Source organism: Carassius gibelio, chromosome A13 (genome assembly GCF_023724105.1).
Source record: "Carassius gibelio isolate Cgi1373 ecotype wild population from Czech Republic chromosome A13, carGib1.2-hapl.c, whole genome shotgun sequence".
Taxonomy (NCBI): Eukaryota; Metazoa; Chordata; class Actinopteri; order Cypriniformes; family Cyprinidae; genus Carassius; species Carassius gibelio.
This window is the reverse complement of record NC_068383.1, coordinates 15,055,724-15,074,312: the sequence shown is the minus strand read 5'-3', so window position 1 is coordinate 15,074,312 and position 18,589 is coordinate 15,055,724. Positions and strand designations below refer to the sequence as shown.

The 18,589-nt window shown below is 40.0% G+C and overlaps 1 protein-coding gene across 9 annotated transcripts in view; it reads left to right on the top strand.

The window, feature by feature from the left end:
* Nucleotides 1-36: 36 nt before the first annotated feature.
* Nucleotides 37-18,589, top strand: part of LOC128026267 (zinc finger SWIM domain-containing protein 8) — a 34,726-nt gene continuing 16,173 nt past the window's right edge. For 2 of the 9 annotated variants that reach the window (XR_008186383.1, XM_052613173.1), the window contains exons 1-15: nt 48-1,660; nt 5,655-5,808; nt 5,979-6,073; nt 8,420-8,592; nt 13,503-13,610; nt 13,920-14,001; nt 14,102-14,222; nt 14,491-14,692; nt 15,190-15,365; nt 15,524-16,718; nt 16,991-17,122; nt 17,215-17,394; nt 17,654-17,837; nt 17,956-18,054; nt 18,188-18,312. Coding sequence is in view for 8 of the 9 variants with exons in the window: in XM_052613173.1 (XP_052469133.1) it covers nt 1,483-1,660; nt 5,655-5,808; nt 5,979-6,073; nt 8,420-8,592; nt 13,503-13,610; nt 13,920-14,001; nt 14,102-14,222; nt 14,491-14,692; nt 15,190-15,365; nt 15,524-16,718; nt 16,991-17,122; nt 17,215-17,394; nt 17,654-17,837; nt 17,956-18,054; nt 18,188-18,312 (3,204 nt within the window). In the remaining variant the exon portion in view is untranslated. Of the gene's footprint in view, nt 1,661-5,654; nt 5,809-5,978; nt 6,074-8,419; nt 8,593-13,502; nt 13,611-13,919; nt 14,002-14,101; nt 14,223-14,490; nt 14,693-15,189; nt 15,366-15,523; nt 16,719-16,990; nt 17,123-17,214; nt 17,395-17,653; nt 17,838-17,955; nt 18,055-18,187; nt 18,313-18,589 lie in introns of all 9 variants that reach the window. The other 7 variants (XM_052613170.1, XM_052613169.1, XM_052613168.1 and 4 more) reach the window with 6 other exon arrangements.

Below are 18,589 nucleotides of genomic sequence, written 5' to 3'. Positions count from 1 at the left end.
GACTAACGTTTGTCTGGCTTTAATGTCGAGCGGAAGTGCGGATCAGCTGATGCTGGAGAGCCATCTTCATCTTCCCGAGCAGAGCAGAGGAGAGGAGAGGAGTGGGGGAAGGACAGAGAGAACAGGGGGGATCTAGACTCCAAATTGTCGGCTTAAAAAGAAATCTTGGATCCAGAGAGCGCTGGCTGCTTAGAAACGGAGGACTAGAAAAGAACCGGCCGGTGACACACGAAGACAAGCGGATGACAAGCTTTTACAACACAAAGGAGAAGACATATATGAGGCAGCTAGAGGTGGCATATAACGTTAGACAATTTATTATGTTTACCACGGACGGCCGTTTGTCCTGGTCGAGGGGTCAAATCTGCATTTTAGTCGTCTGATTTTATATGAACATACAATGCTGAGATAAAAGCACTGGCGGGTCGTTTGTTTTGGGTAACCATTGGATCGACAGGACTCGGATTAGGGACCAAGGCTTTTGTGCCAAAACATCAAAACAGTGTTATTCCATCTGGTTATGTGTAGGGATATAAGCACTTCTCGTTTCTGCGCTTATTTTGACAGTTTTTTTCCAAGTGTTTGTGATTTCGGGCTAGCCGGAAAGCTAGCAGGCTAACCGATAGCTTTTCAGAGTTAGCAGGGCTAACCTCGATCGACATAAAACAGCCGGAACGGGGCTGTTGTGGGTTGACACCGGTTTATTATTATGATATGGCCTCATTTAAGACAAATAACCCTGAGCAGGGCCATTAGTTGCACTTGGGGACCTGTTTTTTCTTCAGCGCTCTCTTGTTTTGTTAGCCGTAGAGCTGCTGTGGGACTCGAGGCTCAGCTGATCGGACAAACACAGGAGAGGGGGTTTAAATTAACATCTGAGTGAAAAGAGCTCCTGCTCGCTAAAACGCCCTAAACTTCACTAACATGTTTACATACAAGTGAGTCACTACAGTTGCTGTCAATTAACACCACGGTCAATGTAGGTAGTACTTACGGGCAGTCAGACCACTGGAGAGGGGCTTATTGATTTAAGAATCTTATTTTCTAAGATTTAAACCTCAACGAAAGTCCAATGATACATATCTGGAGTGTTTTTTATTTACCTTTAGGTCCACATTTGACAATGTAAGACAACACTTAGGTTAAAAACTGAGAAGTATATAAGTTTATAAAATCTTAGCTATGGGTTGTGTCACTTTTTCCAAGAACTAGACCCATGAGTGTCTCCAGCATTGGGGTCTAAAAGCATGGAGTAACCTCACTTAACTGCACCACAGTCATGTGCAAATCCTCTGTTTGACACCCTAAATATATATTTTCAGGAAACACAGGCTTTCTTGAGGGACTTTGCAGTGCCCCTCGCAGGGTGTTTGGTTTGAGTGTGAGTTTCCCCACCCCCTGAGCGAGTGTCACTCTCTCAAAACAAAAGAAGCGCAGAGGCACGTTCAGTTGAAGCTCTCAGGTCTCCACACAGCAGATGTGATGGAACTGATGTTCGCTGAGTGGGAAGACGGAGAGAGGTTCTCCTTTGAAGATTCAGACCGTTTTGAGGAGGACTCCCTGTGCTCATTCATATCAGAGGCAGAAAGCCTCTGCCAGAACTGGAGAGGATGGAGGAAACAGTCAGCTGGCCCAAATTCACCCACTGTGAAGATTAAAGGTAATGGAAGATTGTCTTTATGTGCTGTGAAGTGGTTTATGTGCCGTCATTGTAATATGAGCACACCGTGCCTTGGCATGGCTGCACCTTTGACCTCAGTATGTTTTCCTAACTTATGGGCAACACTGTCATGTGACCAAAACTACCAAGTTTAACTGTTCTTCCATACATGGACCTTTTGAGCAAATTAGTTAACTTTATGTATAAGAGTTATATTTTTACTCGTTGCTTTAGTGGAGTCAAAAATATCTAAATATCTTTTTCTTTTTTGTTAAGTTGTACATAAATAATATATTTTATATATTGTTTTGTATATTATATAACAATGACTGACTACTAATTAAACTTATAGACATAAATCACCCAACAACTAATAGCAGAAGAATACAGAAGTTGTTTCAAAAATATGTGAGGTGTTAAAAAAAGGGATTGAAATGAATCAGGAAAGGAGACCCCTTTTGTTTAAGTCCTTAAATTATTACTAGAAATGTTCTATTGCATCTGTATTTAATGAGTTTTCCTTTATACATTTCTTTAAAAGTATTTTTTTTAAATCTCTTGTAACCTCATCAGAAAAAAAGATGTACATTTTCAGGGTGACTCAATTCTGACTTGAATGCTACAAACCAAAGTGAAGACTGACTTTCTTCTGCAAAACGTAAAACAATATATACTTTTAAGAGTCTGTATTTTTTGTCTGTCCAAACCACGAATGTCAGTAAGATCCAATGTTGTTTGAACCTTAACATTCTAAAAAACAACTTATTTTATAGTTCTCTTTATTCTGGTTTAACTTAAGTTTTTCTCTATGCAAATGTTGTTTTACAGTATTCAGTATCATTTTTATTCCACTATAAGCTGTAAATCTAGAGCTTGGATATTGCTGCACACCGGTGTTGTTAAAATTGTGTAAGAATCATCTTTGGTCAGTAACTCCGTATTACTGCAAGTTCTTTAAACTGCTGAAACTCCGGCCCACCAAAAGCCTGTGCTTGTTGGATGAGTTAAGGAAGTTTGGAAAGAGAGGCCTTGTGTGGTGTTTGGATTGAGAGCGAGCGAGTGTTGTGGGGGGTTGGGTCGAGTTGAGCAGCAGAGAGCTGTAAAAAGAGCTTTGGCTTGTTCAGGTCATTGCCTCAGAGCAGAGGATTGTGGTTAAACAAAAAAGCCCCATTTGATCAATCTGCATAATGCTGCTGATCTCGAACAGCCCAGTTTCAGACACCAAATCCCCCTGATTTTTGTCAGAATCGGTTCTGAAAGTAAATGGGGGTATCTCACGTGCCTGTTTTCTTGGAGCTGGAACTGAGGGAACACAATCGCTCAGACGTGGCTGTTTCTGTGAGCTGGTTGTCTTTGTTCTCTGGTTGTCGGGCAGCGGGCGGTAGGGTTTGGAGCAGTGGGACGGCAGACCACTTATGAGAGACTGTCTCACCTATTCACTGCCTCACAAAAGACAAAGCTGTGTCTCTGCCTGTGTTAACTCTTCTTCTGTTGGTCACCATGGTTTAGTCAGCCAAGACTGGCTATGAGTGTGCCACCTGATTCATTGGGATCTCACTCACATTTAAACACATTGTTGCTGAGCAGCTGTTTGTTGGCAGCACCTGTAATGAGTCACCTGTCCCCTGTGAAGTCGTTGACTCCCACTGTCTGGGTGTAATGTATTCTTGTATCTGTTTGTGGTCTGCGTAATTCATCTCCAAACTAGTTTAGCGTCTCATCTTTTGGCGGTTGGTTTTAGATCATGTCTTGTAATGGTGCGGTTTGCATCTACAATTTGATCACGATGACACTTATTTTAATACCAGGTTGTACGCTGGGTAAATTGATAACTTTAATGGTGAAATATTAAGTTGCAGGTTATTGGCATACTTTTTTGGGGGGGTTAATACTGTAGTGTTTTTATTGACATTACATGACAATTTGGGTGCATCTTTTTTGGTTAAGGGTGGCTGATTTAACCCTAGATAAAACAATGTGGAACATGATCCATTTTTAGTAGAATGGGTACACTTTGTGCTAATGGGCTAAGATAAATCTGGTGTGTTTCTGTTTAAAAGAATCTTAAAATTGAGGAGCTTGATTGCCTTTATTCAGTGGTTCAGAAGTTTCTATTGAATAACTTGCATTGTAAACACAATATTGGAAATTGTTGCTTATTTTTTTTTTTTGCAAATGGAAAAAGTTCCAGATGTCAGTGCTGAAAAAAAAATTGTGCATCTTCAAGCAAAAACCTATAGATTTTTTAAAATTCTTGAATGAATCAGTATTGTTGAACAAATCAGTAGATGGAAAGTTTCGATGACTTGCTCGTAGTCCGTTGTTTAATTACTGAATGAATCAGAGTGTTAGAATGAGTCTGTTGAATGAATGGTAAAGAGTTTGGATTTAGTGTGTGTTAAGGGCACCGAGCTTTGCCGTGTATCAGACCTGGGACTGTCATGTGCACATGCACTTAAGTGGCCAAGACCACAAATGGTGGTTTTGGGACAGGCTTGTTAAGACAGTCACTTATTTTGTTCTTGAATGAATAAGTGTGTTTGATTGAATTGATTTATAAGGTTATTATTATTAAAATTGCCCTTACAAAGGTAAAATAAAATCAATTTTAGAGGCAAATATTGCCCCTTTATGTAAAAGTTCATTTCTGACCTTGCAGGTTTGTCCTCAATATTTTATTATATAACCCTTTTATAAAAATACTAAGACACTCAAGGGCTGTGCTATAAGGCTAGCATAGTCAAGTCTAAAGTTGTTAAGCATGACATGCAGTGTAGTCAGAATATTCTTGTTGTGTTGAAAAATATATCATGGCTTCATGTAAAATCTCTCCATGTGGGATTTGTATAGTGTTATACTGAGAGTGTATCAGTGCAGTGTCTGCCTGAGTGTAATGTGAGATCCAGCTCTAAGGTGACCGAGTGCAGTGGATTACAGTCCAATTGCTTAAAGCTCTGTTATGATAATGACCTCCTGATGTTGGTGTTCATTTGAGATGGATCTTGCTAATATCTAATGAGATAAGTACTGTATGTCACTACAGCCTTGCGGCTCAATGTAGAAAATAAGGTTTCATTAGATGCACGGCCACTAAAAACCTGTGTCCGAGTTCACTTTAGGCTGTAGGCACAAAAATTCAGTTGCTCTTGAAGGAATGTCTTTTATCTGAGTGTTTTTCATTCTTATAGCCTGGCCACTCTTATCATTGTCTGAAGGAAATTGGTGACTTGAATCCAGGACCCCGCAGGATACTGGAATAACCCCCTCCCCACACACACACACACACACACATACACAACTCTCAGTGGAGTCATGTTGGCAGCTGTCCTGCTTTCTCTCAATTTAGCCTTGAGTGTATATGAACAGTCTACAACAAAATGGGTTGCCTGAGGTCTTGAAACTCACTTCTCAGTCTTGTTCCCTCTGTTTCAAATGAGTCGTTTTGAACTGTAGCCATCTATGTGACTATTGTTCAGCTATTTTCCTATAATGCCAAGTGACCGGAACTTAGTGATTTTATCACCATACTAATCAAGACCTGTTCACACAAGCACAAAAATTTGGTAGATTATGTCTGGTTGTTAATTCCGTATCTACTTTTCACGTTCACTTGGCAAAATAGTCAGTTTGCCAGGGCCACCAGATCATAATTTTTATATAGCAGCAGTGGTTCTGGCCAAAAAAAAAAGTAGTGTTGGATTTTCTTTGAAACAAATAATTTTCTTTACAGTGCAAAAGCACAAATCTTATTGGTTGGTCAGTTTTCTTCGCAGTACAATGGCAAAGAGATTAGAATACCTTGACTTAAATATAAATCTGTTGGCTGTTCATGTCAGTCTGATCAGTCGTGTTAATAGGCATGTATTCAAATTAAAGTGTTTTGGTGTGAACGGCTACATATTGCTACTAAATATCCATTGATGCCATTGGTTTCACTCTTTGAGCATGTAGTTTACCTGCAACAAAAAAAAGTAACTCTGATATCACATCTTAGATGGACAAGTCATCCCTCTGGTGGAGCTGTCGGCCAAACAGGTGGCGTTCCATATTCCATTTGAGGTGGTGGAAAAGGTCTATCCTCCCGTTCCTGAGCAGCTGCAATTGCGGATTGCCTACTGGAGCTTCCCAGAGAACGAGGAGGACATCAGGTGAAAGTCTTGTAATAGCTAATAGGCTATATTATTACCCTTTGCTTTCAAATGCTTGTGATGACCTTTGCCATTAATAAGATTAACCAGTTCGATACCAGAATGCCCTTTAAGATTTAAAGTATGACAGGATGCTCAGTTGAAGTTCTTTCTTCTCTCTGTCCTTGCAGATTATACTCCTGTCTGGCCAACGGCAGCCCTGATGAGTTCCAGCGTGGCGAACAGCTCTATAGAGTGAGGGCTGTGAAAGACCCTCTACAGATAGGTGAGAGATCAAAGACATCCCACATTTATCATGTCATTAGTGTTGTTTTTAACCAAAAGCTTCTGAAAGCTGTTTAGCTGCATTAAACGCTTTTTGACATCAATCTAAACATAGATTTTTAGGATACAATAAGATTCATGTCTTAAAATAGCAGTCAGAATAACCACCCTTGTGTTTGGCCTGAGAGAAAACCAGAGACATGGAACATAAGACTAAGTGTATGTGTGAGTGATTTGTGTGAATGAATGCTGTTGTTGGAGGCAGCAGAGGGAAACCATGATGCAGCTGGCCTGAGCCTGACCTATCTCACACATACACCCTCAAGTGGTCTGCCAGCTCGCTTATTCACAGAGTGTTTAAAATGTCCATAGAGTGTAGCCAACTCATAAAAAACCTAAAATATAACCTTAACTCTGTTAAATATGACCATAAAATATGACCTATAACTCTGTCAGTGTACCGATATACACTATTGTTAAAATGTTTGGTCAGTCATTTTTTGTTTATTTTGTAATATTTCTTTGAATAAAGTCTCTTATGTTCCCCAAGGCTGCATGTCTGGGCTGTTTTAAGTGAAAGAAACTTGAATTGATTGATCTTAAAATGTCAGTGCTGTTGTTTTGTCTGATGATGCACACGAGTAATGTTATTTTTCTAAGGCACTTTTAGAAAAAATACTTAAATGTCCTAATTGAACTATGGCCTAATTCTGGCTTAACCTAAACCCTGTCTGAAACCAGGCCAAAGTACTTTGCATATCAAAGTAAAAAATATATACGTCAAATATAAAATGTTCTTTGCTCAAGATTAGCAGTGAGTTTTTAAATGAGTCAGATGCTTGAGGCTAAGATGTGTCAGTAGTTCTAAAAATAATAGTGATCTTGCCTTTTAATTAGAAGGTTAAAATCCAACCAGCTTGTTTTTCAGAAGCATACTTCACGTTTGGTTGCATCTTCAACACTCTAACTTCCTGGTTCCTATGATTTATATGTTGTTTATCATTCACCGCTTTGTTTACTGTGTGGTAGCAAATTTTTAGGGGTTTTATCGTCCGTTATATGATACTGAAAATGTCCTCAAAACCAAAAAAACTCTTCCTAACTGCCCTGGCCAATCAGTGACCTCCCGACTGTCCGTCAAGGTCAAATCAAATGTTCTCACTCACTTCACCAGAGTGGAGCCAGAATGGTCTGACACAGAGCAGCTGCACCTGAAAGGAAGTGCTTCCAAAACTCTTCCCCTTACGCTTTCTTTAAACTCATGGTCAGAATACAATGCTAAATCTCCAAGGAACAGCCTTTAGACAACATGCTCAAACTCCCTGGATGCTGCTACTTACTAGTCTATTCAACTGAATTGCTGCATTGCCTGCTGGGATATGCATCAGATAGACCCATTCAGTCACTTAATTGTTTATGGCGTGCATGGGAGTTAAATTATCAGTTTAATGAGAGTTTTTAGCGATGTAGTTTACATCACCGTAAATGCAGCCCAATATTATGTTCTTTCATGATGTGTAACTGTTGACAACCCAGTGACATTTGCAGTCATGATGTGCTTATTGGCCCAGGTAGTGATTCACTAAATTAAAGAAAGACACTGATTTATATATATATAAAAAAGGTTTTCTCTTTTTTTCTCTTTTTTTTTTTAAAGCAAGATTGATTATTAAATTCTTTGGGCCTTTTATTTTAGCCGGGACAGCTGACAGGAGAATTTGGGTCAGGAATAAAGAAAAAGAAGGGTGCTTTTGGCACTAACAGGTAGATTGAAAGAAAAAAGAGAGGCAGTGTAGTAGGGTTAGCTTGAGGAGGCATGTTGAATTTGGAACCAGAGCTATAAGCTGAAACTCCCCACCACCCCCACCTCTGCTCTTGCTGGCCAGAGGAGCACTGGCCGTTGTCCAGTGGTAAAAGCTTTTGGCCAACCCCCTACACTCAACTTTCCACACACACATTTGGACTCTTTCTTTCTCTCTCCCATCTCAGATGTCTTTCATTTCCTGTATGGTCTGTGTACAGTGCAATTGCTGTTATATCATTTGGTCTTACAGTCAGCAGACTCCCTCAGACTTTTAAACATTAATGTTTCCCTAATTGTCCCAAAACCTCCTTGCACTTGGTGCAAATATAATAATTTGTGTTCTTCTTTTTGTTATTTATATATAAAAAATGTATTATGTGCAATAAATCTAATAATTGCTAAAGTTTTTTTGTTTTATTTTAAAAGTTTTATTTCACAACCACTTACTCCCCAATAACAAGTATGTTTTTATCCACAGTTTAAAGAGAATGTGAACTATATTTTAGTTGACATGTTACAACAGGCTTTTGTTGTCTCAAACAGGTTTCCACCTCAGTGCCACAGTAGTGTCGCCCCAGGCCGGCCAATCAAAAGGAGCCTACAATGTAGCTGTAATGTTTGACCGCTGCCGCATCACTTCCTGCAGCTGCACCTGTGGAGCAGGAGCCAAATGGTGTGCCCACGTTGTGGCCCTCTGCCTCTTCAGAATTCACAATGTAAGAGATTTTAGAAGCACATAATGGCCTCTGGTTAGAGATACACAGTGGTGTATTTGTAACATATCAATTATTAGCCAATATTAGTTTTTTTTGTTTTGTTTTTGATATTGAAATTCAATATTTAATTTTGCATGCTTTATTTAGCCTTTTTTTTTATTATGCTTACATTCACTTAAAATTAATCCTTAAAAATATTATTAGGGATGTAACGATTAACCGAAAGCCGGTCGAAAATCGATTCAAATATGTGACCATTCAAATCGCGATTCAGTTACGGGTAGGATTTATATGAATGCCTGTCTATGGGGAACTTACTGTCTTTAGAAAAGTTTAGATGGTATTTTTATTTATTTCATCTTACCCCTGTATAATGCATATTAAAGTTCATAAGTGCAGTCCAGCTTTGTTTACAGCAGAAATCAAGGAAACGCTTTAAGTGCCACCTGCTGACAAAGAGTGAATCTGCGTCTCATTCAGCTCGTCCTCTGTTACATGCATATATTTTTATGTATAGTTTCACAAAACTGAAGTCAAACCATTATGTTTTTAGGGCTGATTCAAATATAATTTTTTGAGTTTCGAAGCTTCGATACTAATCAACACTGAATATTTGAAGCTTTGGAGGGAGGGGCTTAACATATTATTCTTTCTAATAAAGGCAGGAACCTCTGCGTCTCTGTCTGTTTGCATAATTGCAAATTATGTTGAGAACTGTTCATCCAATCAACTGCACGCGTGGTGGGTGTGTTGCTGTGGACCCAAGGGAGTGCAGTGCTCATTTTGGTAAAATATGGACACGCGAAACATTCAGAATTAATAAACTTTTAATAAACTACAGAACCACACGAGCCAGAAGTGGCATGCCTCACACAGACAAGGGCTTATGTGCTCTGAGAACGGATACTGCACTAGTGATACAAAACACACTGGTCTGTTAAGAGCAATACTTTTAATATAGTCAAATTATTAGGCTGGGCTACTGTAGGATTGTTTTTTTTTTTGGATTTTTTTTTTATTTTTATTACTGATTAACAAGGTGGATAAAAGCAGCTCGTTTTTACTCCAATAATAAACTATAGGTGTATTACTTACAGAAAATAGGTGATTTTTCAAACTTGACGTGCTTTTGCGGTAGGCCAGTTTCAAATCTCACATCTTGCACACTGCCATTGTCTTGTCCTCACACAATTTAAAGTGGTCCCACACAGATGAGGTCTTCTGCATTTTTGTTTTCTCTTCCAGATAAACTGAATCTTGACGTTCACTGATGGGCGATTCATAAACCGCTATTCCACTATTGGGCCAAACTTAACCAAACTTAAACAATCTTTGCTTAACCATTCCATTCTGATGCGGGCCAGTCAGCACATATACGGTTTCTTTTCCACTGTGGTGCACCCTTGGGTTCGTGTTTGTAGCACTTGGGAATGCAATTTAAATGCGTCAGTTGTTGCTTCGGTAACGCAAGTGTAATATAAACGGTAATAATCATAATGATCAGATATTTCTGTTTTTGGGACTCCTTTTTTATCTGTATTTACTTCATTCAGTAACAGAAAAAAAAAATCTCTTGATGTGAAAAATAAAATAAACAAAGCAACAATGGGTATTATATCAATAAGCGCAAATGTTTCCTCTACAGACTAAAATGTCTCCGACTTATTTTTCTTTTTTCTATTGATATTTTTCTATTTAATATATATTTTTTTTATATACTCACATTTCACTGCTGGTTATATCTGCTCTATATAATTGTGTATGTGACGAATAAAATTGTTGAATCTTGAACGTAGCATAGCTGTTTACTTGGCTGTTTGATCAATTTGCGGTCGTCTTAGCCAGCTATGGAGAAACTGCTAGCAAGGCAACAGATTGATGACAACACGCACTATAACAGAATGGCAAAGCACGGTTGTCTAACCATGCAGAGAACGTTTGCAGTCATGCCGCCCAATACCAGGCTTTCGTGGAAATATAACAATTCGCCCCGATAGTAAAAAAATAATAAAAGCGGCTATATTCAAGTGCAAATTAAGACCGTTTCGCGGGGGATGCCAGGTGTTCAAAAAAATAAGTCAAAAAATTATTAGAATCTTAAATTGTAAATAGAATGCCAGTCCACCGAACTAATATTTGAATATTCTGGTCCAGCCCTATCTGTTTTTGCTTCAAAATTTCGAAATTATACAATCTAATTTAGATTAAAAACTGCTCATGTTGCATGTATGCAGAATCTTTGTTTGGATCATGATTAAAATGCAGTGGTTGTCTATAATTTTAAATGGAAAGCACACAGACAAAGACTTATTTAAATGAAAATATTTATTCTTTTTGTGTCACTTTATTTGATTTGGGGCATCATACTGTATATGATTTAATTTAACATATTTTTCATATTTGTTTGTTATATTATAATGTCTAATTATTTTGTTTTATTTATTTAACATAATAAAATGGAATTTTAATAACATCTTCACATGAAAACAATCATCTTATCAAACAGATTTTTGATATCTTTTTTTTCCCTGATGTTTCACTTGTATTATTTTTCCTTATTCCCTTGGAAGTAAACAATATGCAACTGCTGCAGAATACCTTTACAATGAGGGTGGGGGTGCAGTGCAATAACGTGCAGTACTGGGGGTACATGGAGAGGTTTGAGAACCCCTGGCTTAATTCAGCAGTTGTCAGTGTGTCTCACAACAACATATACCATGCATTTTAATGTGCACAATGGCCTGGTTCAAATGGACATGTCTGCGGGGCTGATTTCACATAAAGCACATGCACAATCTCTCTCAAGGTTTCTATCTGTGCGGAGTGACTGTGGGCGTAACAGCACTGAGAAGCTTTTGATTAGGTTTGATGTCTCCCTGTGGAGTTAGGAGGGTGGAGGAAAGGATCTGCACTGCTGTGATATCCCCTAACCAGGAGGGCCTGCCACAGTCAGATAGACCCGGCGGCCCGGACCGTGGGCGGCATTTAGCATTTGCATGTGGGTTTTGTCTTCTGTGTGCTGCTGCTGGGGGAAATTATAACAAACTTATTTTGCATAAACTTTTTCTTGCATGTTTGGTTTGGTTTGGTTGTAAATAACAAATACACCGTTCTCCTGTTTGGTTTCTTGTAAATTAAACTAGAAATCCTTTGAATTTGTGAATTACCATGAAGAAGAGAGTAAGAAAGAAATATAAGATGCTTAAGTAGTGTCTGCAACATAACACTAACCCATATTTGTATGTTCAGTGTTTCTTGGCAAATAGCTTTGAGGATGTATCATTTTAATGCAGCAACTCATATTATGCAGTCCTCTAGTTTTTATTCTAGTATTGTGCGTTGAATAAACCATTATTTTCTTAGTTCTGCTATGGCCTTAATCAGCTATACAGCAATTTCAGTAAATATTTGACACTTTAGATTTAATCTTGCTATAGTATCTCTTCATTTGCTGCTTTGTCTGTTGAGGCTGGTGTCTAAGGAGGTTACCTATCATTTCCTCACATCACAGCCTTAAGTTCAAATGTTTTAGGCTTGACATTTAGACCACCTACTCAGCAGAACAGTATCACAGAGATTGTTACTTAGTACAATGCATTCTTGCTTTTTCTATAGCTTTAGTAGAACAAGACTAGAAGATACCTTGCGTTGAACTCAAACAGACTGTGGTGCTACTGGATTTAGATATTGTATATTTAGTAGCTAGAGAGGCATGCACTAGTAATAAACTGTTTGTGTCAGTCATTAGACTTCTTGTTCTTTATCATCACTGTGACCTTTAACTATTTGAGTGGGATTGTGTGGTTTGTTTCATGTGTCGTGACTCGTGAGCTGTCAGACTGTCCTCTCAACTAAACTCGCATCAATACTATCCTAATTGTGCTGGTTAAAACTGGTTGCAACTTGCATTCAAACATTCTAACTTTTAACTGTTTTGTAATCTTGTCATTCATTTTTATTCCATTTTCATTCTGCAATCAGTAATGTCTTTCTAATATAATGCTTTCGGTGTCTTTCACACAGTGTCTTGTATCTATTATAAACATAAAAAACAACTCGCTATTATCTACATTTATGCATTGACAGGCACTTTTAATCAAAGTGACTTGCATTTTCTCAAACTAAACTTTTTTTTTTTGATTTGATAATAATGGATTCCCTAGGATCTGAACCTATGATCTTGGTGTTACTTGGTATTATTTTTATTTTTATTTTAGGAAGAGTGGTGGGTCCCCAGATCATCATAGTAGCAGTCTTTTAGCATCAAGTTTGAAAAATTCTGAGTTACAATATGTTCGGCGAGATGTTTTCAGATAGTTTAATCTGAATTTGTGTACGGAAGTATGTGGTTACTCATAGAGCTAGACTCTCGGCCATGTGGCTATTCCCGGACTCAGCCATACTAGGGATATTGTCCAGGAATCCTAAACATTTCCGTCCTCCTTTTCCTCCTCTGTTAAGTTCTCCAGGTCCTGCTCTCCTCCCCATCCTCCATCTCCCGGACACGACCAGCACATTTCACTCCAGTAGCTCACAATACTGTTCCCACGGGAAGCTACACATTCTCTTTAATAACCTCACTATGAGCTAAAGAGAGAATTAGCTCTGATGGGCTCAAAGCGTGTCTTTTTGGAGCTCATATATTATGTATGGGCCATTTGCAAATGAGGGGTTTCCTGCTCATGCTGGAGGAGAGTACCAGGTGATGGCACACAGGGGCAGCCACCTTAAGACATCAAAGTCTCCAGACACATTAGAAATGCACAGCGTATTTGCTAATGAGCAGCCAGCTCCTGGTTTAGTTTGCACTAGTGAGTGGGAGTTAAAGCACTGAAGCTTTGATTTCAGTTCTAGATGTCGGCCAGTGCCAGCTTGAATGTCAGTGACTCTTGGCATGTCTTTGGTTCCAGGCTTCTGCAGTGTGTCTTCGAGCACCTGTGTCAGAGTCCCTGTCCAGATTACAGCGGGATCAACTCCAGAAGTTTGCACAATACCTCATCAGTGAACTCCCACAGCAGGTGAGGCATGCATTATTTATTAGTTTTTATAAATTGTAGAGATGGCCCCGTTGCTCACGGCTTCTCTGAGCTCCTCCCTGTCGTTGCACAGCTCTAAATAACTGTGATGAAATGCTCACAGTTGCCTCATTGTGCTTATTAGGGTGTGATATATATATATATATCTCCTTATTACATATGTAAACATTTATTATAGGGTATTGACGGAATCTCTCTTCCTTTTCTCGAGTACCTAGTATCTTAGAACAAAACTTTTTTTCTGTAATGATACATTAATTTCTGGCTTTGTGATTCATTTTGTATTTGCAGATCTTGCCGACAGCTCAGCGTCTTTTGGATGAGCTTCTGTCCTCCCAGTCTACCGCTATTAACACAGTGTGTGGAGCCCCAGGTATGGACTGACCTACAAACCACAATTATTGAATTTCTATATTTCTTGTTCAATGTGAAGACTCGAGGACCTTGTAAAATCCTCCTTTTTCTTTTCTAAGACCCTACTGCTGGCCCTTCAGCCTCTGACCAGAGCACCTGGTATCTAGATGAGTCCACCCTCAGTGACAACATAAAGAAGACCTTGCACAAGTTCTGTGGCCCATCACCTGTTGTGTTTAGGTAAAAACTTCCCATCTGGTACTGCCTGTAGCACAATCTCCTGATATCATTTGTGTTCTGAAGAAGAGCATCAGGCGTAATTGAGCAGGTTACCTATGGGGTGCTTTTTCACTGATTTTGTTTTGTTAAACCTATAAAACAAATTTTCTCTTTTTAAAAATTAAAAACATCCTCAAATTTGTAATGGCTTAACACATTTAGTTGTGTGGATGAAGATGAACAGCAAACAGACAGAACTAACTGTTCTTTTGTCACTTGTTGTTCTCAGTGATGTGAACTCCATGTACCTGTCATCCACTGAGCCTCCGGCAGCTGCCGAATGGGCTTGTTTGCTGAGGCCCCTGCGAGGCAGAGAGCCAGAGGGCATCTGGAACCTTCTGTCCATCGTCAGAGAGATGTTTAAGAGGAGAGACAGCAATGCTGCGCCTCTGTTAGAAATCCTCACCGAACAGTGTCTCACCTATGAACAGGTAAATAACTGACCCGGCCTCACTTCACACACCAGGGTGATGGTGTCATGTGCACAACATTGCATCATCCTGATGCAAACTCTTGTCACATTTGTGCCTGCGATGAAACCATAGCAAATTCATAGGAATGTTTACAGCCAAATGTTTGTGAATAGTAATTTCCTAATTTTTATTGCATACAGGTTTGTTTTGGGAAAATGAGATAATATCCTAAAACTTCTATTAAATGTATTCTGCCATTTGGGGAAAAAAAGTGAAGCATTTCAAATTTATAGATTTTTTTTTTCTTCTAATTTTTAAAAGTATAGTGTCCATATAGCATTTTTTTTCTTTTTATTAGACTTAGAACCTCATATTTTAACTTTTTCTTAATTTACAGAAAGGAAATCTTATGTTTGGTTTTTGACTGTGTCTGAATAATATTTGTTTGCTGATGCATTTTAATCTGACTTTACAGTTGTAATGATAGTGTACTGCTCCCTCTGTATTTCCTCCAGATCATTGGCTGGTGGTATAGTGTGAGGACATCGGCCTCTCACAGCAGTGCTAGCGGGCACACAGGTCGCAGTAATGGCCAGACCGAGGTTGCAGCACATGCGTGTGCCAGCATGTGTGATGAAATGGTTGTTTTATGGAGACTGGCGGTGCTCGACCCTACCATGAGTCCCCAGAGGTGAGCAAGTAGGAAGAGCCGGTTAGACTCTGAAGAACTAATGATTCATGTTTGTTGTGACTTTGATTTAGGATACCTTAACTTAAAGATTTCTGGCTATATTTGTCACCACTTAGGTAGGGTAATGTTCCTTCGCTTGTCTATTTGTGTCTCTTCAGGCGTTTGGAGCTTGCTGCCCAGCTAAAGCTATGGCACCTGAAGGTAATAGAGATTGTGAAACGGGGGCAACACCGCAAGTCTCTCGACAAACTCTTCCAGGGCTTCAAACCAGCTGTAGAGTGCTGCTACTTCAACTGGGAAGTGGCCTACCCTTTACCTGGCATCACCTATTGTGGCGCGGATAAGAAAAATGCCTCATTTTGTTGGGTCAGGATGGTGCAGCAGCAGCGGGGCAATAAAGCTGGCACCAGTGGGGAACCAGGAGAAGGTGCTCGCGGTGGAACGTCAGAAGGTACTTCTTCTGAACAAAAGCCACGGTGCAACTCTCATCTTCCCCAGCAGGAGGTGGCTGTCCGCCCTAAGGAGACCATTGTGAGCAAGAGGAAAGGAGTGCCAGTTGTGAATAGTGGAGGCGTGCTGGTTTGTCTGGGTGGAAGGGTCTCTCTCTCTCTTCAGGAGGGAGGTAAAGGCATGTATAAAGCCAGTAGCTCCTCTCAATCAGCTGGTAGCAAGGCCAAGCTTACACAAAGCAACAAGGGCTCATGTGGAAGTTCGAGTGGTGTCAGCGGGAAGCACCCCAATGCTAAACGGCGAACTAGCAGTGAGGACAGCTCTCTGGAGCCTGACATGGCTGAGCTGAGTCTGGATGATGGTTCCAGTCTGGCGCTTGGAGCGGAGGCCTCGAACACCTTTGATTTCCTGCCGCCTCCACCAGAGATGTTGCCGTCACCCAGTCCTCTTCTCCGAGAGCCACTCAAATACAGTGGTAACGCTTCAAAAGAGCGTGCATACGAGACCAAACGTGTGCTGCCCTCTGCTGCTGATGCCCATGCCTGCTCCATTGCAATTCCAGTAGTGGTAGCTATGGAGAAAAAGGTGGAAGCAGAGGCAGATCTGGATGAGAACGGAGGAGATGAGGACCCCTTAGATGATACTCGGCACTCTGCAGCGCTCGGCAAGGCTCAGCAGGGTCGCAGAGAGGGAGATGGAAGCGGGGCTTCAGGGGCCTCAGTGCCTCAGGCAGTTGAGGCAGGAGCAGGAGCAGATGCTGTGTGTGAAGATGACTATCAAGCGTATTACCTCAGTGCCGCATCAGAAGAGGGAGCAGATAGAGGGGTTGCAGACAGCAACCATGAAGAAGAGCCAGATATCTTTGCTGGGATTAAACCTCTGGAGCAAGAGGGCAGGATGGAGGTGAATCTTTTTTTTTTTTTACATGTAGCCATGTATCTTCTTAACTTTTGTCTCAGTGGGAAATTTATCTAATTTATCTTGGATGCATAAATAAAAATGATAATTTATAATTACATTTATGTTTTAACATTTTTTTTTTAGTTTTTTGTTTGATGTTTTGCTAATTTTGGACCACAGTTATATATATTTTTTTTTATTGGTTAAAATTGTATTTCATTCAGATATGATTGTGCTGAATTTTAGGTTTTCAATGTTAAAATGGTGTGTTGCAGATACTTTTTGCCTGTGCGGAGGCTCTCTATGCTCATGGCTATAGTAATGACGCGTGCAGACTGGCTGTTGATCTTGCTCGAGATCTGCTGGCTAACCCTCCTGACCTGAAGGTGGAGCAGCCACAGACAAAGGTAGTGAAACAGTTTTCTTAGAGGTTTCAGCTGTGATGTACAATCATGCTTGTGCTCACCTTTGGAAACGAATCTCTTCCTGTCTTGTTTAGGGTAAAAAGAGTAAGGTGTCGACCATTAAACAGACACAGGTGGCCACCAACACCCTGTCTAAAGTAGCCTTCCTTCTGACTGTGTTGAGTGAGAGGCTTGAGCTCCATAACCTGGCATTCAACACTGGCATGTTCTCCCTGGAGCTGCAGAGACCGCCGGCTTCTACTAAAGCTCTGGAGGTAAAGCAGAAGTTCTGTTCATCCTATTATCCAGTGACCTGCTAGTATGACAGTTTAGTTTCTTGTTGCGTATGTCACTAGTTTGGCCGATATAGGAAGTGCCTAATATCATAATACCATTAACATTAGTAAATGAGACCCAAATGTACACTTTGTAACTTGCACCACAAAATAAAAATGCATTGTAATGTTTTGATGCCTGATGTCCAGTGACGTATTTTGAGTGCCATAATTCTGAGCTACTGTGCTCTTATGTTAGGTCAAGCTGGCATATCAGGAGTCTGAGGTGGTGGCTCTGCTGAAGAAGATTCCTCTGGGTCTTGTAGAAATGACTTCTATAAGGGACAGAGCAGAGCAGCTCCGTGATGGAAACTTCTGCGACTATCGTCCGGTTCTGCCCCTCATGCTGGCAAGCTTCATATTTGACGTACTCTGCACCCCTGGTAAGCCGCACATCTACCTTTTCCCACAATTTTACAAATGTTTTTTAAAAGCCCCAAAATCCCCCATGCTCGTTTTTCATGTATATCTTTTTTTTATTATTTTACTTGCCTATTGCAGTGGTCTCTCCCACGGGGTCTCGACCTCCTAGCAGGAACCGTAACAATGAAATGCCTGGTGATGAGGAGCTGGGGTTTGAGGCAGCTGTAGCAGCTCTTGGTAAGAATCAATTTATGCGAAGAAGAAAAAAAGCACCAAACCAACCAGCACGAATGTGTTTTGATAAATATTTTCTTTTATTTCTGTGTTTCAATTGTCTCTCTTTTTCTTATTATCTTTTATTTTTTTTTAGGTATGAAGACAACGGTCAGTGAGGCAGAGCATCCTCTGCTGTGTGAAGGGACACGGAGAGAGAAAGGAGACCTGGCTCTAGCACTAATGATCACCTATAAAGATGACCAAAGCAAGCTTAAAAAGGCAAGTGTTTTGACGTTATTCATGCAATATACAGCACATCTGCTAAAGTTACAGTCTTCTGAAGCAATGTGAATGGACTGGAATATAAACTACCATTCAAAGGTTTGAGGTTAAGATTTTTTTAAATGTCTTACCAGCTCACCAGGTCTACAGTAAATCAACAATATTGTGAAATATTATTACAATTTAAAATAACCGTATCCCTTTAGGAACATCCATACTTATGCTAAGAGTCTTAGCCATGCTATCATGTTTAAAATGCAGTGAATGGCTTAAA